A 21,208-nucleotide genomic window follows, 5' to 3' on the forward strand; every position below is an offset into this window, starting at 1 on the left:
TCAGTCCTTTAATTGTGGTTTTGTTATATGACTCCAGATCTGGGGACTGAAAGATAAAATGGTCTATACTGACTCAGAATTTGCATAGGTTGCTGGACAGAATTAATGGCCTTTGCTGTTTATCCTTGCTGTTTCCTCCCATTTGACATTAAAGACATTAATAACTTTCCTTTGCCTGTGATGTCAAATACTTCCACCCCATCAAGCAGGAAACTTGGTTTAGCAGTCAGAGTCATTCATGAGTAGGGCGTTCACAGCATATTTGCCCTTTTATTTTCAGCAAAGGACTTCTGCAATTCTATTCACTCTAGTCAGGCTCCTGGAGCCTGCACAGACCTTCAAGGCCTACATTTGAACCTATGATATCACACTTAGCACAGGATGAAAATGAAGGCTCCATATTCAGCAAGACTTTTGTGTTGTTTGTTTTGGTAAGGGAGTTAGTAGATGATTTAAAGACTGGTAGTGATTTGTATATTGTGAGTCAATATATAGCTGCCTAGTCAATGTATCACAAAACATAGCTTTTCAACAGAAATTATTAGTTGATGAGTCAACAGTATACAAGAATTACCAAGGAGCAAAGTTCGCTCTGAGATCAAAGATGATCACGCTTAACGTTTTGCCAGTAACATCTCTGGTAACTGAAATGGGCAAAACACCAAGCCTACCCTGCCCTGTGCTTTGACCCTTTCTGCACCAAGTTAAAATGGGTTCGGGGCAGCATCAGCCATGCCAGGAGTGCTGCACGAGGGAAAATGGCCATGCGCCGCGCATGGCAGCACAGGATCTCAGCCAGCATTTCTCGCTCAAATAAACCTCTCTGGAACATACTTTTCAGAAACACAACCATCTCCCTCTTGACAGCAGACAATTGTATGGTATCCATTGACCCGACGATGCCAGCAAACTCAGAGAGGTAAGCCTTGCTGCAACATGCTCCTCAAGAGGGGAGTCTTGACCAAGGGAGAGGGGGTGTTGGGCTGCAATGCCTCTTGTAGGCAACATGAGGTGAGCAGCTTGCCAGGGGCAGGGAGGTGACAGCACAAACTGCCTGCTGGCTTATAACACTGATGCCGGCTGGTTTTGAAGATTTTTTTGCTTGTTATTAAAGTAGGAGTGATTGTCTGAGGAAAAAATACTGCTTTTAAGTATTTAATGTAGAACAGCTGTTCCCATCCCACTCTGTTTGCTGTCAAGGCTCCCAGCTCCTTTGTTCCCTGGCTCCTTTACTGCTCTGTTAGGACCAAACCGTGACATCAGCCGCAAGCGAAGTCAAAGTCTTTGATGAGGTTAAGCCTCTTCCACGCTGGCGTTGGCCCTTCCTGTCTCCACATCCCTTTTTCTTTTTCTCCTTGGCTCCCTGTTGCTTGTTCAGCCTTGCACTTTTATTTTTACTGTGACTGCTCACAGTTCCTACTTCTGCTGTTACTTATTCCATTGCAAATTTCACCATGACTTGTCACTGGTGTTACCTACACTGGTGCCACGTGTCAGAGCCCCAGCAGACATGATGCTACAATGCTACAACCTCTTGCTCTGGGTGCCATGAGCATGGTCCCCACCACAGGAACTTCCTTCCAGCCTAGCAGAGCTCCTCACCATCTCAGTCTGCAAGCTCTTGAGACTTGCCAGAGAGGAGGCATTTTTACCATGTTTGTTTCACAAGAAAGATCTCCTTGTATCTAGTTCAGCAGTAAACCGAGGGTTAATAGTACATAAAAAGTGCCCCTCCATATTTAAAATGACAGATTTTGAGCGGGCTTAGAATATGTTCAGATATTCTGTGATTGTCACAAGTGATTGTCCTGCTCTGCTCTGCACTGGTGTGGCCTCACCTTGAGTACTGTGTGCAGTTTTGGGCACCACACTAAAAGGACACAAAACTATTAGAGAGTGTCCAAAGAAGGGCTACAAAGATTGTGAAGGGTCAGGAGGGCAAGATGCATGAGGAGCGGCTGAGGTCCCTTGGTTTGCTCAGCCCAGAGCAGAGCAGGCCGAGGGGAGGCCTCATGGCGGCCTGCAGCTCCCTCACGAGGGGAGCGGAGGGGCAGGCGCTGAGCTCTGCTCTCTGGGGACAGCGACAGGACCCGAGGGAACGGCATGGGGCTGGGACAGGGGAGGGTCAGGCTGGGGGTTAGGGAAAGGGTCTGCACCCAGAGGGTGGTTGGGCACTGGGACAGGCTCCCCGGGGCAGTGGTCATAGCCCCAAGCCTACTCCAAGTGGTCTTGGCTCCAAGCCTGGAGTTCAGGAAGTGTTTGGACAATGCTCTCAGCCATAAGGCCTGATTTTTGGGTGGTCCTGTGTGGATCCAGTAGTTGGACCTGATGATCCTTGTGGGTCCCTTCCAACTTGGGATATTCTGTGATTCTGTGATACTTTTCCTCCTCAGGGAATACAGATGTGAAATACAAGCTGCTTTCTCAGCACTGCTAACATCAACCCTCTCCAACTCTTCCAGGTCTCCCTACAAAGTGATACCTGTTGCCACTGGGCAGCTCTCAGGTAAAACAACCCTTTTGAACTGAATTTGCTAAAACTGAGGTTGCAGTCATTTCCATTCAGAAATTACGTGGCTGAGATGCAAGGAAGAAAGATGATTCTGTTGTGGTTGAAGCTATGGCAGAATGAAAAGTATTCTGGAGGAAAGTTTAAAAAATATATATATATTTGTCCCCAAATTTCAAAATCTTTGAAGGTGAGGTGAAATGGCTGGGGTCCAGGGGACTTCCGAAGTGCTCAGCCTGGGCCTGACTCAGCACAGAGCAGCGGTTCTGCAAAGACATTGCCGACCACGTTTGAAAGCCCATCCCGCAGTGCTTTGTTCATCCCTCAGCAAACCTCTGCTGAAAGCCGCGCACTGCGTTTGAACCCTGTGTTATTTCCAAATGGCTGAGGAGGGAGCATAATTTCTGTTGTGGGCATAGTAGCTCGGAGTGTAATAAATATTTAAATACACCTGACAAGATTAAAGGAGGCCTGGATGAAAGACGACATCTGGAATACGTTCCCCAGCGCACAGCAGTGTTGTCCTCCACAGGCAGGACTGAAGTGGCATTTTTACTGTTTTTCTTTGCGTGCTGGTGTTGGGCTTAGGCCAGCAGCTCTTGGGCACTGGAGCAGAGCATTTGCTTGGGGCAATTCCTGCAGATTGTCTGAGTCACAGCAGCCCTCATCCGTGCAACTGCAGTATCTCCTGCCACTCTCTCTCAGGCAGCCTGAGCAGGACCCTGGGCTGTATCTTGTGGAGCTGCCCTTGGGAGGGAAGGGAACATCACTGGGGACACAGTCTGGAGGAGTAAAATGGGAAGATAGGAGAGACGGGGGCAAGAGGTTAAGATCATTTGGGGAATGGAGAGCACGTGGGAAGAACAGGAGGAAGCCAGGAAGTCTGTGTCTGAACAAAAATGGTTTACTGAGATGGTTGAGGCTCCTGGGACAGGGGCAAGGCAGTTTGGCAGTTTTCCTGCTAGTTGCTTTTTCTTGCTTAGGCTCCTGTGTTGTGCGAGAAAACACAGTGTCTCGCAGTGCTGTCTTTTATAGATGGGAAGGTGCAGAGAACTGAAGCCACTCTCTGAGGTGTCCATGTTCCCCACAGCAGAGATGCCCATAGGAAAGGGCACAGCTAGGCAATGAAGGAGGATGCCCGGGTTGACATGGAGAGGCAACAGCCGGGCCCTTGTGCAGGCAGAGAGCAAAAGAGAGCAGAGAGAAAACAGGGAAGAACTTTATCACAGAGAAGTTTGTTGCAAGCCATAAACTGGTCCTGTGTCACCAGCCAAAGCCAGGGGACACACGTGACCACTAAGGGGAAGGAAACTGTTTGTTAAACTATTTCCTTATTGTAACAAACTCAGCAGGGGCAGCATCACGCTGCTGCTAGTCCAGGAGTACATGCATGCATCATCAGGTCAGACAAGGTGGGGTCTCGGCTGGAGTGCGTTTATCTGCATATACCACCCTGTGTGTGTAACCAATATCCACATACCCTGAGATAGAGAAAGGTGAATGCTGGTGGGGCTGTGCCGGGGAATGCCACCATGGTATACCAGCAGAGAAGCCGGTCGAAGAGCTTACTGAAAAAAATGCCTTTTTTTTTTTTTCCTCCACATGAAGCTAGCCGTATATTTTTATAAGACCATATATGACTTCTCACACTTTCCCAGGGCCCTCATTTTTCAGCCTGGCTGACAGCACATGGCTCTGCTTTGTGCTGAATGAAGCTCACTGTGTCAGCAAGGTCTCTGCTCCCTCCCTGGATTTTATAAAAGAAAGATTTCCAAAGATCTGAGCTGAAAAGGGCAAGAAAAATTCTGGTGGTAAGTTGCCAAAGCATAAGACAGAATCTGCTGTGGAAAGAGGCAGAAAGTTGAACTCTGTGTGATGGAATGAGTGTTCCTTGGTGTCTGTTTCTCTTTCACATGGGTTGTCATTAATCTTAAGCATTCCTGACATTTTGCTGAGAGTAGGAAGAATGAGCAGAGTGGGAAATTGTTCTTCTTCATTAAAAGAAAAAAACATATAGAAAAGCTCCGTTCTAGCCATCACTTCTGAAACAACTCTGCTTGTGTGATTCTGCCTCCCAAAGCAACTTCTTCAAAAGCGTGCCAAAAGAGGGTCACCCCGATTTCCACAGTGCTGGGAGCTGACGCACCTCTTTCCAGCAGTCTCCCAAGCAGCTGGGAGAGAGTGGTGCATGCTTCAGCAGAACAAAGGCTGTAAAAGGTGGGACTGGAAAATACAATCCTTCGGGAGGAAAATACAAGCAGTGGCTTTCATCCAGCGGAGGAGATATCCACCAGAGTCCTGCTAAGAAACTGTTCTTCATTTCCTGGCTGTAGCCAGGGGAGAGGGTTGGGATTACAGAGGTTATTACTCAGTGGCTGTTGGAGGCAGTGGTGGTCACTGCAACACTGCGGGGCCAGTTGTCTGCAGGGCCAAGCCTGCGGGGCCGTTGCATTGCCTGCTGTCTTCTGCTTGTCACCTTCTTCGGAGTGGTTAAACTCCCAGGCAGACACCATGTTCACCTGGCCTGCAAAACCGCTCTGAGATGGCATCTTGTCCCTCCTGACACCAGAGAGGCTCTGGTCTGCGTCCTCGAGTTGGAACAGGCTCAAAACTCACAAACCGATGGCTGCGCTGTAGCTGTACTTGGAGTTCAGGCACTCTGCAAAATTGCTGAAAATGCCAATTAAGGGAACAAATCCTGATGGCAGCACGCTCTTGAGAAATACAACTGAAGTTTATTTTTCTTCTGAGAGCATGGAGGAAGGAGTTATTGTGGTGCTCAATGGGCCTGACCCACAGTGGTCCTACCTGGGGGGAAGCATGGGCTGAGGCTTTCCTGCCGCTACAAGGTTGAGTGAGTCTGTAAAGCCCTCATGAGGGACATAACCCAAAAGTGCATGAGAAGTGCTGAGCTTGGTCATCACTCTCCCCATACCACCATCTACGGCTCCTTCTGATGGGGCCTCCAACGTGAGCAGCCGCTGGAAAGCAGGTGAGAAGATCCAGAGAGAGCAGCACCCTTGCTGCTGCCCTGATGGGGGTGGAAGCCACAATGCAGGGAGGGAAGCCCACCTTTTGTCCCCAGGGATGTTGCTTGACGTGGGAGAGCTGTCTTGACAGGTGCAGGAGTCTGCTACAAGACCCATGCCTGGGGCAAGGCCAGCCCACCAGCCATTTGGGCAGCTTCAGCAGGGAAGCACTTGGGTTTCCTGGACGACTCAAAGCACAGGCTCTTGTGCGGGTACCTGTTTGTTGCTGGTAAAGCCACAGAAGCTCATCATTGTGTCTAAATCTTCATATTCTGGGATCTCTTTTCCTTTTGGGGGCACGTTCACGCCCACGGCTCAGGCAAGAGAGAAGAGGCAGAGGCAGAAGTCCCCCCTGCTGCCCCCATCGCTGCCTGCCGTGCAGCCCGGATGCTGGCGTGGGGAGCAGGGCAGCTGCGTTGGGATTATTCACCTAGCGAGGGCTTGCATGCGGCAGCCCAAATTAACCCGAGCTGCCAAGCGAATTTGGCACCCGGTGTGATGCGACTCATGGACGTGGGCTTTCAACACGCGCCTTCCTGAGGCGCGTGTCCACCTGCCTGTTTGTTTGCTAAATTCCACTGACTGCCCAGATCCAAACAAACCACAGAAGGGGAAACACAGGCAGGCACCTGAGCCAAAGGCACAGGCACACCTGAGAACAAGACAGTGTGGAAGAAGAAGGGCAGACGCCTACGACCTCACAGCATCTCTTGGCTGTGGCGGAAAAGACGGGGGAACCGAAAAAGGCATAGGGGAAATTGCAGTGAAAAAATAAAGCAGCTGAGGAGAAAGGGAGCTGGGGAGACCTGGCGTGTCAGCCCTGCCTGGAAGCGTGGGGAAAAGCAGTCAGACAGTAGCAGAGAGAGTAAAAGGACACCTGGCTTTCCTGTTTGCAGAGGAGGGGATGAGCAAGACTGAGTGACATCGGTGAGCTTGTTCATTTTCTTCACAATCGGGGGCTACCCCTCTGAAAGGAGCCGGGCAAAGAAAAGGCTCGTTGTCCCTTTAAGATGAGACGAGCTGCCACTCTTAGTCATATATCTGTACTGCACCCTAGGGTTATAAAAACATACATCTTCGTTTTGAAAGTCTTTTATTACATCCATAAACATCAGATTGCAGCTGACTGTTCCTGGGATGAGAATGTCCTAGTACTCCAAGTGAGTTTTGACAGGGGGAGGGAGTGAAAGTAAGATTGGTTGTTTTTTTACCGGGCCAGTGTTTATAGGGGACTTGTCAGCTTCCCGCACGCTCCAGCCGCTGTCAGCGCTGAGCAGCAGTGCAGGGAGAGGGCACGGGTGGCTCTGATAATCCCCGCCGCCGGACTCGCCTGTCGTCCCAGGTGCTGCCTACGGTAAGCTTTCCTCCCGTCTTAACTAGGACGCGGTGCTTGCTCGGTTGGGTTTTCAGCGGCAGGCTTGTTTTTGTGCGTGCGTGAGAGCGAGGAAACTGGAAAATGGGTCTGCGAGATAAGAACTGATCTCGTCTGCGCTGCCAGCCGCTCCGCTGGGAATCGGGTCGCAGCAGAAGTGAGGGGGTTAGATGGGAGCCCTCCCGCACGCAGAGCGCTTGCTCCGGTTTGGAGACCCGGGGGTAGCAGCCAAACTGCTTTGTGCCGAAAGCTGAACGCTCTCGACAAGTATTTCTGGCGTCTCCGATGTCTGAGTGACTGCAAATCCTTTCAACAGGTACAAGAGCTGTTATTTAGGAGAATGTTGTGAGTGCTGGGCTGCATTTCTTTCTGATGCACTCCGTGCAGGTGATTGCACTCATGAGGGGCGCTGTGAAAAGCACAAGAAGGAGCTCCCGAAATGCCACCGGGGTGCTTCTGTGCAGGGGATAAGCGGGCGCTCGGTGATCTGTGTAGGAAAAGCATGCAAACATTTCCGCTCCTGGAGCACGAGAGACCGGAGGGACGTGCACACCGCAGGCAGCGCGGCTGCAGCGTGCTGTGGGTTACACCCGCGGGGCTTCCCCAGTCTGGCTCTCCTGGCCCCACGGCCCTGCTCAGCCGCCCCGGCAGCCGTGGGGCGCCCAGCACAGCCCCTTCCCCTGGGCACTGCCCCACGGCTCTGCGGGGAAGTGGGGCTGTGAGCTGGTGCCATACGAAGGCACCCCACGGTCCAGGACAGGCGCAACTCACCCCGCATGGGCGCACCGGCGTCCTGCGGCCACCTGGGGTGTGCAGGTAGCCGAGGGAGTCCTCGGGAGCTGGTGGACCCACACGTCCCACCCAGGAGATGCCAAAAGGGTCTCCTTCAAACAAGATGCCTCTCAGAGGTCCAGCACCCCCAGAAAACTTCTGGGAGAGCTTGTCTGTGCTCTGCCAGGCAGAGGATGGCAGGTGAAAGGTGGACTCAGCTGCGTGCCCGAATGCTGACACCGTTCAGGGGACCAAGAATGACTTTTGGCCGAATGCCTCGTCGTCAAAGCCCTCCTTGCAGGGATGCTGAGTGTGTCTCCTCTCTTTTCATTTTGTCTTTTGTCTCCCTTCTGTTGTTTTAGATAAAGAAGAATTGTTCCAGAATTTATTGGGACAGATTGCTGAGCAGTTCTCAAGGTAGGATGCTGAACATCATTATTTATTTAAAGTTTTGTTTCTTTTATCAGCCAGAAGTGAAATTTTCACAGGAGGTAGAGAGGCATTTAAAATCTCTTTCAAATCCCTCTCTTCCTGCCGAATTTAGGCCAGGTACACACGTACCTCCTGCCGAGAGCAATGCAGTAGCTTAAACCACGAGCAATTCTAGCTTATATTTGGTCTAAAATTAAATGTTCTTACTGTGCTTCTGCCCTCTTAGGAAGCAAATGAAACGCTCCTTTGTAGAACACAAAACCCAACTGATTTGTTCCGTTTTTTCCCTTTATCACATGCATACGTCTCTCCTCAATGAGGATTCCTGAGCGTCAGTAGGGCTGCTAATTTCATCCCAGCTAGTTTTGGTAGGACAGATCAACTCCACCACGGCTCAGCACACCACCAGGTTAATTCAGAGGAGAGCTTCAGCGCGTGCCAGCACCGAGGTGCTGCTGTTGGGCAGAGCATTATCAGTTTCACATCGCTTCCCGAGGGGGGGGTTGCAGCAAACAGCAAGTCACTGTGGAGAGGGGGGTGCTGGAGTGTTGCAGAGCCGCAGCAGATTCACAGAGCCACGACAAAATCCTTTGGTTTTAATTATTTTATTTTCTGAAGATGAAACGTGGATTTTCTGCCCCAAAGTTTGACATTGCCATGGAAAATCTTTTCCTTACGGCAGCCACAAGTGGCCCTGATCGATCCTCTGAAAAGTTTCTGGCAGTCTGTAACTAGGGTCGACACGGCGCTAACTGTATGACATTAATACATGAGGGTTTTCTTTCCAGGGTTTTTAAAATCAATGAACTGAAAACGGAAGTAGCTAATCACTTGGCAATGCTGGAGAAAAAGGTTGAATGTGAGTGTCCCTGTGCTCGCGTCGCAGAAACCCTTGCTCTCCCACCCCGGAGCACCCCTTCCCCTCCTGCATCCCCTGCCCTCCCCGGCCCCGGCCCCACATCTCCCTCCTGCACCCAGCAGCCCCCCACCCCTCTGCGGGGGCTCCCCCACAGCATCGCTCTGCTAACACACCTGCAGCCCGAGCTCTCCCTGCTACCTCCTTAGCTAACTGCAGGAAGGTAACGCAGCTGCCTTCTGCTTTGGGTCAGCGCGCTGGGTATTCGCACGGGTCGTACATTTTGTCTTTCGGTGAGCTTTTCTCCTTTGGGAAGCACTGCCTATTAATCAGGCTGTCGTCAGGCTTGTTCTTGCTGACGACAAAAAGCCGGCGTTGGCGCTAAGACCTGAATACATTTCTGGTAATTGTATGTCGCACACCTCCTTCTGCTTTTTGCCTACTGGGAACAGGCCTGAAATGGGGTTAGGCTTTTCCCTGCAGCACGATCACATCAGCATGCCTGCACACAGCGTGTGAGGCACAAATAAAGTGTGACCTCAGAAGTATCAATGAATGCATAACGTACCATACTCCAAAACCCACCTGGGGGGTACTGCTCGTTGTCCTGTGATTTCTGAGCCATGAGCACAGGGGTCTGCACCTCCTCGGCCCTGGCCATCCCCTGGCACGTGCAAGGCAGCAGCAGCATCATTTCGAGCTTGCCTTGCTTGTTTAGTGTGTTGACGGTGACACGGTTGGTTTTAGTTATTGTGCAACAACGAAGTCAAGTTCATCTGGTCAAAGAGCTCCTTTTCTGATTATTTTTTTTCCAGGCAGCATCCAACTTGTCGTTTTTCAGTATATTGTGCATAGAACAGATCCAGGAAAGGCAGGGTAGGGGGATGAATAAGGCGCCGTCACACGGCGCAGTTTCGACACCGAAGGCCACATCGTCATTGATATGCAGCATTTAAACTTCCCCGACACTACAGCTGCAAAAAGCGCTTTCTCACTGGGGCTGGCTGGGAAATAAAAATAAATAAATAAAAGAAAGAAAGAGAAAAACCGCCAAAGTTTCTGGTTCATGGAAAAAGTTGTTTTCCTGAAATTTCCCTCAACCAGAAGCTACCTTGACCCTGCAGCTGCTCAGCAAAAGTGATGCCTTTGTCAGCAGGAAAGGGAAAAAAAAAAAGCAGTCTTGTTCAAGGAGCAGCTGCAGGGGAGCCCACCCAGGGCCCCCCCTTGCGAGGAGCCCGGCCAGCCACGGGCTGGCCAAGGCAAATGCAAGACGCGGCGACCTGCTGCTGTTCTGCTAAATGCTGCTCCCCATGGCACCTCCGGCAGCCCCCGCCTGGGGGAAGGAGCTCCCTGGGTTCCCTCTCTGCAAGGGCACCCAGCTGCTCAAGGTGGGATCTCCCGAATTCGCCAGGGAGCCACATCTGCAGCTCCCAGGCTTGCACGTTTGCAAAGCAAAGCGGAGGGGGAGGGAGAGCCCAGCCTTCTCTCTCAAGCAGGGATCCCAGAGGTTGCTCGGGGCTGGATGCAGCCCAAGGATTTCTTTAGACAGCACAGGGTCTTTTCAGGAGGTATTTCTTGCTGCAGAATAATATAATGGGCCCTTCATCAGCGCACATGACAAGGCCATTTATCATTTGCAAGCAGAACGGGAAAAGAATTGTGCTTTTGTTTTGCCTTCTCTCCCGCCTCCTTCGGAGATCCCTTTCCCACCACTCTCACGTGTGATCTCCAGGACTTCTTCCCCGGCGGGGTCGTGTGTGCAGGGATAAGTGCCCACGACAGCACAACATCTGCACCTCACATGGCACGTTTGCAGCTTCCTTCCCATTGCTGTCCAGAGACCGCATCGCAGAGATGTGTTTCAAGGAGCCAAAACTTTTCAAGTGATTTTTTTAGATCCAGTCTAAAGCTCGTGACTTCCTTGGACAAGGCCTCCATGCAGGGAAGGCGCTGGGAATGCTTTGTGCAGCAGCCTACACATGGATGAGGGAGCTGGCAAAACCCTTTACAATTTGTAAGCGTCTCACATCTACCTTAAGAAAATAATTATGTAAATTCCCTGCTCCCCTGGAGAGGATTTGGAAGCAAGCTGAAGAGACGCAACAGGGAAAAACGCTCAGGGCTGCCATTTTGCACCGTATCTCCTCTCCCCTCCGCGGTTGCCTGCCCTACCACCCTGTGGGTCTGGTAACCCTGCTCTGCTCCCGCTGCTTTGCACAGGCACCAGCCACCACTTCGGCAGCCCCCAAGCTTCCCCCAGGTGGATACCCTTGAATATATAGCAGTGCAGCAACTGGGTATCCAAAAAAGCACAATGTGATCCCCAGAATGCAGATATTGACTAAGCAGGACAGCGTCTTGCTTCTATTGTCACTTTGCGATCACTCAAAGAAATTGCTTTCAACGGTGCTAGACAAAAATACATGTTCATCTGGAAATGGGGTTTTTTAGCGGAGGGTATCCCTGTGATCAAGCATAAATCAAACTCCTTTTCCTTCCCTCTCCTGGTAGATGACATTTTTGGCTTGGTTCAAAATCATCTGTTTTTTTTTCCCCTTCCCTGGTTCTTCATCCAAAAGCAATCTTTGTTATTACCAGCATAAAGAAATGAGGTCTCTGCTTAACTGCAGAGCTGTGCCCTTCCAAGACAGTTTTTCATCACGTTCATGTTCCCCTCCAGGTCAGTATGATTTCGGTGCTTATCTTCTAAGAAAGTGACTGAATGCTGATCGGCCCATTGCACCTTCCCTCGAGCTCCTTGAACCACAGCTTGGCCATGCAAGCGATGAGTTCAGCACACAAATGAGCTGTGAAATGACTACCTGTGAATGACATGTTCCTAATAAACGGTGCCACGTTACGTCCTTGGGCGTGCTGGCAGTTCACAAGAGGGGAAGGGAGAATATCCCTGCACTCGCCCTGCGCAGGGGTGTCCCAGCTGCGTGGACCGAAATGCATTGCAGCACGAACAGGCAATCAAACTTTCTGCCTCGTGGCTCTCCTAATTACACAGAGAGGGGGGATATAGGATTTTCTGTACCGCATGCAGAAATAACCTTTGATTGCACAATTGATTGGCAAAAACATGTGACAGATCTTCAATACCTATAAAGATGAAATCAATGGTTGCAGTCAAAATTTTTCAATGTTCCTCTCTCACTCCTGCAGTCTCGCTTTGGCTTCTCTGTACCCAGCAATGCCTCCCAGTGCTCCGCGTGAACTTTCAAATTAAAACCTTTTATCTTAATGGGAATTCGGATCCTTCTGGGACACGTTTGTCTAGCTGCGCTTATCACCCCATCGCGGGAGGTTTTTTTTTTTTGCTCAGGATTTCCTTTGATTCGTGCTGTACGGCAGAGAAGTCAAGGCATCAGAACAAGCCGGCTGCTGCTAGCAATCGTGGAAAAGCCGAGACGTTGTAGCCGGTCTGTGAATTAAAATACTCGAGCTATTATCTGAAATTGGCAGCCAAGGATGCCTATGGGTTTTCAGGACTTATCGCTTTGGCAGCACCTGCGTGTGTGAGAGCCGGGGCGGGCTGTAGGGGCTCGCTCGCTCTCTGGACAGCCCCCCCTCTTAAAGCCCTTTGAAATTTTGCACAATTGTGAAACCAGAGCCTTTGGGTTTCGCCATGGTAACACCCCTGGTGTTTTCCTTTGTTGACAGTGGAAGGCCTGAAAGTGGTGGAGATTGAGAAATGCAAGAGCGACATTAAAAAGATGAGGGAGGAAATGGCAGCGAGAAGCAGCAGGTAAGTTCTGCGCCAGACCTACCCAGAGAAATAAGCGGCTGCTTTCAAACCCTCCTGCAACATTTCTGCAGGATCGAGTTGTCCACTGGGTTTAAAAGCAACGGAGCAAGGAAAGAAACAACAAATTAATTTAACATTTGAGGATCCGGTGCCATTCATCAGTTAAAGTAGCTGGGGCCACATGAATAAAGAAGCAGGTCTTGCTACAGAGGGTGATTTTTCCTGTGCTTCACCGTGCTGAATGGCAATGCTTCGTCCAGATGTACAGAGAGAGAAGGAATGGGAAAAGACCTTTTGCAAAATGTAGTGCTTGCTTGGGATCTGGCTAGGGCTCCAATTAGCGCCAGTAAGATTCAAACCACGTTCTGGAAAACAGCAAATGTATTTGTAACTGCTCTTCTAATTATGATCTCATGTTGTTTATAAAGCATCCATTCCAATTTTGACAAGAATTTGGGAATTTACTTTATAATTCGAGGGCTCGCCACAATTGTCAGGCTTGGTTTTGCAGTAATTAAAACAACACCAGGAAAGAAATGCATTCTGTAGGGTATGCGGTCTCAGCTGGTGAGTCTGCCCCTGTGTCACTGAAGTGTCCCGTCAGGACAAGCACATCATCGTTGCAGGATGATCGATGGGGAAGGTTACTGAGTGGGAGGCACCTTGCTCTGAGCGGGGGTGAGGGGGTTCCTCAGCAAGTGTAACTGTGCTGTGCTGACAGCCACACGCTTCTTCTTCATTTGGGGTCAAGCTCGGTGACCTTTAATCAAAACTATTTCCTATCGAGGGCAATGGGGGATTTGCTAGAAGAATTAGGCTTTATAATCGCTTGCCTTTATAAATTTTACTATCCGGATATTCCAGGAGGCAGGGTATTAATGCAGTCCTGTTCAGTCTAAGGCCAATTTCACCTGTCGTACTGGCATAAACGCAGAGTAATGTTATTAACCTCGGGAGACCTGCTCCAGATTCACACCAGTGTGAGAGACTGCAGGTTGCTTCACGCCTCCTTCAGATGTGTGAGGAAAGTTCCTTAGAAAAGGCAGAGCTCAGATGGGCAGCAAACGCAAACGCACGTATGCTGACCTGTGCCCAGCGCGATGCAAGTAACATACGTGGTTTTTTTTTTATCTCTGCTGCTGTGGGGAGCTGGGAGAGCTGCATTTAGGAGCGCAGCGATGCGCGGGCAGATGGCTAAAGCCAAAAAAAGCAGCTATTGCAGGCTCCCTTTCGCAGGGTGGCTGCCAGGTGCTTCAGGAAGTACCAGGCTGCCCCAGCAGCAGCCGTGACTCATTCCCGTCGCAGGCTGTCCTTTTACAATCTGCATTCTGTAGCACAAACAGCAACCTGCTAACAGAGCAGAGGGAGCAGGGAGCGCTGTGCCGGCCCCGTGCAGTTGGCCCCGGGCCAGGCTGGCTGTCCCTGGTGTTGCTCATCCCTCCGTGGTGGCCAAGAGGGCTCTCGGTGGCCTGGCCACCAGGAGGTCCCCACTGGGATCTGCTGAGGACAAGCCCTGACTCCCCCTCCCCAGGTGGCCACGGCTGCACACGGGCCCTGTCCCTACTCCCTGGTGACCCTGTGGTGTACGTTAATATACACAAACGTGTGAGCGCATATATCCCTTCGGTAATATCACAACATGCATAGCTATACTCGTGCGTGGCTACCTATCCTTACGCTTGCTGTGACCTAACAGCAGAGTAAGGAGGGACAGCTAGGTCTGTAAGAGTCATCACGCATGTGAAATGTGCATCCCTACCCTGCAGAAGAGCAAAGCAACTCCACTTGCGCCCACTCAAATCGCTTTTCTTTTTTTTTTTTTTTGCCAATCTGCTTTCTGTGCTCACGCTAGCAGATGCTAATAACATTATAGTGCCATTTAAAAACACGATCATTTGCAGATACAGTTTCACTTTTGTAAAGGTCTGATGCATCCCAGCTCTGATGTGTTCCCCAGCTTGGCAGGAGGAAGGCTTCAAAGTTTTACAGCAGCTGGGAAATAGGGGCAGTCGGCTGGCCCCCAGCTAACCCTGGCAGTCAGCTCCAGTTAGGGCAAGGAATGCCCCAATCTCACTATTTTTATCCCACTAACACCCCTCACAGTGAAGTTTTGAGGAAGAGGATTTAGAGGCGATGGAGACAGCGTTTCACCAGCTGAGAATCCCCTTGCGCAGGGCAGGGGGAGGCAGCTGGCTGAAGCCGGCTGAGCACTGTGAGCTAAAAGATGACATAACTTTGCAGAGGATTCAGACAAAACCATGAGAAATGATAGCAGAGGTCAACGTTGAGAGGAGAAAAGTCAAGAGGCTGGGGCCAATTCCCAATAGAGAAGAAAGAAGAGAGGAGAGAGAAGAGAAGCGCTATCAAATCTGTGAATCCTGAAAAACTGACAAAACATGTTAATGGACTACTTTGGTTCGCTTCACTCGGCAGGGGGGTTGAAAAATGAGAAGGGATGATCCAAATGTTAGGACTGCAGGGATAAATGCAAAATGCAAGGTCATCATCGCAGGACAGTTACCAAAGCCCATGTGATCAGCCACCAGGGAACCACGTGCCGAGCTGAAGCATTATCTGATTGCTGGGGGTGACACCATGGAGCGATCGGTTTTATTGTGCCCCCGTGGCTGTGGGGACACTTCTGCGGGCAACTACGAGTTTCTTGCCCTCACGCTGTGGTGCAGAAACGTAGATGTCCTGCAAAGGCCGGAGCATCCCAGCATCACAGCCCTCTGCTCAGATGGGACAGCATCAGCTTGGCTCTTCTGCACTCAGAGGAAGAGTAGATAGCTGGCAGCTGGTGTTAGTAACCAGGAAAGTGTTAATTACTTGTAATTGCTGGCAGTGGCTCCCATCCTCCAGGACTGGGGAGCCAAGCAGACTGTATCTGCTAAGCCTTGGTGCCTCCGTGCTGTTGTCCCAGCTGAAGGACAGCAGGCGAGATGGTCATGCCTCAGAACAGATGCTCACCCGCCCTGATGCAGCCTTGGAGTCTGCAAATGTCTCCCGCATGGCATGTGCAGACACAAGATGCCCGCTGAAAGAAAAGTTACCTTGTTCAAGTATCTATGGATAGATATCTATGGATACCTGTCTAAAGAAAGATGCTCCTGGGTTGAATTCAAATACACAGAGAAGGGTCAGGGGAATGTTGCACAAGGGGAGAAAATCCTAAAGATCACACTTTTAAAGCTTTTGAGCAGCACCACGTTAGAAAGAGGTTGGGAGGCTGCATGGTTCTCCAAGTGATGCCTACCGAGAGACCAGAGCACTTCTGGCACTTCTCAAGGCACCATGGTTTTTCATTCCCTGAATATTTAATTTCAGGACTACCTGTCCCTGCAAGTACAGCTTTTTGGATGAAAACAAGAGGCTGACTCCCCGGCGGGATGTACCATCCTACCCAAAGGTACGGTGCAATGCTTGATCTTACCGGAGTCCTGCCGCGTGCTTGCTGCCCTGACAAGTGCTGGCTTACAAAGCCTGCCTCCTCGCTGCCTGCCTCCTAGCTCTTCTAAACCCAGGGCCTGATCCAAAATCCCTGGAAGCTAATGGAAAAGCTTCCATAATGTCATTGCCTGCGGTGAGCTTAGAGTTGGTTCCTCAGTAGTCTTTAATACTTGAAAGCTCATTAGCATTTGAAATGTTAATGAACATTTTGCATTTGTCAACATTTAACGCTCTTTTGTCTAGTTATATTTGTTTATTCTGCATGCTCGTAGTAAACAACCAAAAAGGCCTATAAAGCTCTACTGTAATTGAAAATAGTTCTGCTGCCTGGTTTCTCCTAATGGATTATTTTTTAATTTAAAAAGTAATTTATGGGGATGCTTCACCTAGGGAAACAGAGAGAAAATGCGACATTGGATTCTCTCCAGGATGATTCATTGTCCCTGAGAAAAGAAGTTAGTGTATTTGCTAGACAAAAAAAAAAAAAACAACAAACAGTAATGCTTGAAGAAAAATGTCTACTGGGTACATACAAGTAGAAACCCGCAGTGATAAATGGGGCTGGGACCATGAAGCACACTGGATCTTTGCTCTTTGCACTGGCCACAGTTTTTCAAAGCTACCAGGTGTGCTCTGCCCCATGCCCAGCCCAGGCCTTCACAAAACACCAGCCCACACGCATGCAAATCACACTTTAACAGCAGGCATTTGCTTGCACACATCAAAGCTGGCTCGGTCACTTTCGAGTGCACGTGGTCACCCGCGATGCAGGTGTATGATGTGGACGTGCATCCTTGCACATTTGTCTTCAGAGCTTTAGAGAGCAGCAAACTGTAAGTCCTGCCGTGTTAGTAGAAGGAAGCTGTTTATTCTGTTCTGCCTAGCAAAAGCGACATCTAGGTCTCTGGAGATGCCTTACATTTCTTTTCATTAACTTTTGCTCGACAGGCCTGTGTTCCTGACATTAACATATATTTCCGTAAAACATCAGTTCTAAAATTGATTTTTTTTTCCCTTGATAACTTCCTTTGATAATAAAGTAGATTTAAAGTCAAATCAACCTTAGATCTACCACTATGGTATTAGAACCCTGAATTAACAACTAGAGCTGTACTGAGTGACTACGGGGTGAACCACTAGTCTGTATTGCCACGAGACCAAAGCTCATAGGCGTTTTGGTTTCAGAAGAAGTTTGCCTTCTGTCTGATAGATTTGTAAAATTTGTTATCAGTTGTCAGGTGCTGGATTTGTCCAATGTTAAGAGAGGCTAGGAAGTGATGAATCCACAGAATGAAGATGTTAACAAATAACAAACCAGCACTGGCAATTCACAGACTTCTTGCAGAACATCATTATTAAATGTACATTATATATTCAAAAGCATCATTGCCTTCTCAAGAAGAAAAATTTGTCTTCAGTGTTATCCTTCCTTGAGTATCAGCAATTTGAGACTCGGGTAATTTCATTCACCTGCTCAGCACAGTAAGCCCAAACTAATTAGAGACAGCTATAGTAAATGTGCCAATTAAAGCTACAAGGCTTTTGTGTCCCAGAATGACTCTGATCAACAGAGTCTCGAAAATGTGATTCAGGAGAGTGCAGATCTAGCCTGTTTTTTTAACCCTCCGTGCTCCTTTTTTTTCATTTTGTAAACAAATTGCAACTGGCCGATGAGCTCAATTCTGTTTTGCGCCTCTGAGCGTAACAATAAAAAATCACTCAAATCGTGCAGGCTGACAACCACTTTGAAAATGTAGGCGTTCTTGAAAAAATACACAAAGTGGGAGCATAAATCACCCGAAAGATGATACATCACACCCGGCAGCTAATTTAGTGCTACAAGCACAGACGCTCCACAGCATCCCGCCAGGACTGGCTGCACCGCGTGTCGTGATGCTCAGCCGGCAGAGGAGTTGGTGCAGCCAGGGACAGATCCACACCCATGCCCTTTACATCCCCTTGCTGGATTTACCTGCAAGCCCACTCATAACACCTCCATCCTCCTCCGTCTCCTCCCAAACCTCTTCCTCCCTAGTCTGCAAGGACCTCTGCCATTCAGCAGCCCACTGCCAGGCAGGCAGAGGGAGAGGTGTGTTGCTTTTTCCTTGGGAAATCCAGCTAAACCCCATGTGGATGGGAACTGGTGGCAGGGGACCCTTGCTAATGCTGGCTGCTTTTTTATCTGCAGTACATGCTGTCCCAGGAGACCATCGAAGCACTTCGGAAACCAACATTTGACGTCTGGCTGTGGGAGCCCAATGAGGTACCGATGTCATTCTAGCTGGGTTTTCACTTTTTCTGAGAGCCACAAAGGCCAGAAGAGCCTTTTCAGATAGTCCAGATAGTCCCTTCTCTGCACCTTACCCGATGTATTTTTCTCATCTTCATATCACAGTACTTTCCCCTACCAGATGCCAGAGAGATAATGCTGGTTATGATATTCTGACTCCTCTTTCTTTTCCCCTTTAATCTTTTCCTAATGTCCCACAACGACCAGTGCACTATCATTGCTGCCACAGGAGTTCTCCTGTGCCTTTTCATCTGAAAAAAAATCAATCCCCAGCAAAGCACATGCTTAAGGGCATCAGCAATAATCAATGAAGCTGAGTGCTGCTGTATGAAGGCAGGCAGAGGTGCATGCGTTGATTCACACGCTTTTAGGAAAGGGTTGTTCTGCAGTGCATTGTGAAGAGGTTGCAAACCTGCATGCATGACCTATCAGTATTTTCTTCTTGCTTTTTCTTTTTCTTTTTTCCTATTGCTGTTGCAATTTTTTATTGCTATTAGTGTTATTCTTTGTTTGTTGCCTGTATTGCAGAAGCTCCTAGAAAGCCCATATGTAAACCTCTGTAGAAATATGAAGGAGAAGGGTGCCTCCATAATGGTCAGCTTATAATACGATCTAAAACAAGGTTCAGTAAATAAGAGCAAATGTCACCTAGGAAAAATGTAAGGGAGAGCAGGACTAAACCAGGGGTTTAATGCTGGGCTTTTCTCAAGGGAAGGAGTGGGATGTTCTAGCAGCACCTCCAGCAGCAATTACCTTAATTACTGTCTCAATAAGACGAGTACAAGAGTCATTCTGGCTCAGCTCCTCTAGAGCAACATGACATGGAAAAATACCCCACACCCTCCCACAGGAACAGCACGTTTCCTGTCGGATATTGCATCTGGCTGGTAGAAGAACAGAAGGACTCTCCGGTGGCTTTGGGTCGGTCTCCCACTGGCAGAGGCTGGCAGCACATCCTATGGTCTGTGCCAAGCTGGGGCTGGTGCTCAGCAGTTACAGCTCCTTCCCCAGCCCTTTTTCCCTGTATCACAGCCATACGACTGCCCAGGCGAAATGGCTCGCCCCCAACTTTTCAGCACTTGTCAGGTCTAACACACGAGAGAATTACGACCTGCCAGGTGGACCACAACACTGCTGGCTCGCTGCTCTGACTGTTAAGAAAGAATAGGGACAAAACAGAGACAAAAACCATTATCCACGGATTCTTGTGCGCTGAGGCATGGTGTTTTAGCACAGTGACTCGTTCAGAGTGCTAGGAAACACTATATGGTGGCGTGAAGGAGGCTAACAAGAGGGTGCGGAGATTAGGCATGCCCTGCAAGGAGGCATGCTGCTCAGCAATAAGATACTGTGCAAGGTCTGGTGAGCAGAGCACCATATGGGTTTGTCTCACCCTTTCAGCTCTGGTTTATGTTTACAGAGAATATTTCGATTTTGTCAGTGCTTGCTTAGCAATGAGCATTTGTCTGCATGCCCCACGTGGAGCAGGCAGATTATAAACCTTAGTTGCTCTGCTTTAGATGAGCTAGGGACAGGACATGGTGGTCTACAGCGAAATGCTGGCCATGTGATGTGAGCACTGATCAGCTTGTGGCATTGTCCCTCGAGTCCTGTAGGAAAGACTTTTTCTTCCTGTTTGAATGACTCAAAATCAGCCCCCTTGTTACTGCATGAACGATGTATATTCCCTGGATACATATAAAAATTCGTCAGATGAAGTCATTTTTCGGGAGTGTTTGTAAGAGCCTAAATAACAGAAACCTAGCTAACTAAAAATATCTCCAAGGCCACATTTGTGACATTGCACTCATCGTATTAAAACTCCTGGATCGGTCTACAGCGAGGACTGCAGCGGCTCATATCATGGCTGCACTTTACCCCCTGCAGATTTTGCCCTCAGAAACGGGAATGCAGATACGCAGGCTCCTGAACTCCCGGAAATCTGTTCGTGTCTGGCGGGTGGCAGCTGTTATGTGCCCAGGCACATCCGATTATCGATACCTTTCGTCTGCAATGTTTTCAAACCCAGAAGACGAACGGGGAGCGGCAGGGCTGAACTGCCTGCATCCCCTTCCTGCCGCAGAGCAGATGCTGCCTCAGAGGAGCAGCCCGCCCTCGCCTTTCAGCTGCTGGGAGTCACAGCTAGAGTTCAAGGGAGCGGATGGATGTTCCCAAACCTGCTGCAGTGTTGTAGAGTTAGAACCAGAGCACACGTTTCTTGAGGGATAACTTTCTGCTGTCATTTTCTGGACAACTAGGACCTCAGCTGTTTACATCCCTGATTTCATTGAGAACTAGAACAAGCCCATATCCCACCTGAATTAGAAAAATGGCTCTACTTTTTCACGAGAAGAAATTGCTGTGATATGTACAAATCACAATTACTAAAGAGAGCTGGTGTGATTCAAAGCCCAGCACAAAACCTATGAAGTCCACAGCGATCTGCCTACTTCAGAAAGCTCTCAGAACCTCTCTGCCTCCCCTCTTGCACTGTCTTTAATCAAGCAATCTTTGAACATCTTTCTTTCATCTTAGCAAGAGGGCCCTGCAATTATTCAGTGCTTGCAAGGAGGAAATTCACTTTGCAACATATTGTAAACTCAGCTTATATTTACCAAGCCAATAACCCGTCTTTTCCTGGCTACAGATGCTGAGTTGTTTGGAACATATGTACCATGATCTTGGGCTGGTGAAAGACTTCAACATCAATCCTATCACATTAAAGAGGTGGTTGGTAAGTATTTCAAA

General features: G+C 49.2%; 1 protein-coding gene across 10 annotated transcripts in view; it reads left to right on the forward strand.

Annotated features, from left to right (window-relative positions):
- Positions 1-21,208, forward strand: part of PDE9A (phosphodiesterase 9A) — a 43,024-nt gene that overhangs the window by 12,020 nt on the left and 9,796 nt on the right. For 2 of the 10 annotated variants that reach the window (XM_048064274.2, XM_013181371.3), the window contains 8 exons: positions 842-919; positions 2,463-2,506; positions 8,044-8,098; positions 8,902-8,972; positions 12,636-12,720; positions 16,048-16,129; positions 18,359-18,433; positions 21,108-21,194. In XM_048064274.2, coding sequence (XP_047920231.1) covers positions 842-919; positions 2,463-2,506; positions 8,044-8,098; positions 8,902-8,972; positions 12,636-12,720; positions 16,048-16,129; positions 18,359-18,433; positions 21,108-21,194 — 577 coding nt within the window. Of the gene's footprint in view, positions 1-841; positions 920-2,462; positions 2,507-5,587; positions 6,466-6,590; positions 6,893-7,066; positions 7,227-8,043; positions 8,099-8,901; positions 8,973-12,635; positions 12,721-16,047; positions 16,130-18,358; positions 18,434-21,107; positions 21,195-21,208 lie in introns of those variants that run through there. The other 8 variants (XM_013181375.3, XM_013181372.3, XM_048064278.2 and 5 more) reach the window with 8 other exon arrangements.

Source organism: Anser cygnoides, chromosome 1 (genome assembly GCF_040182565.1).
Source record: "Anser cygnoides isolate HZ-2024a breed goose chromosome 1, Taihu_goose_T2T_genome, whole genome shotgun sequence".
Lineage (NCBI taxonomy): Eukaryota > Metazoa > Chordata > Aves > Anseriformes > Anatidae > Anser > Anser cygnoides.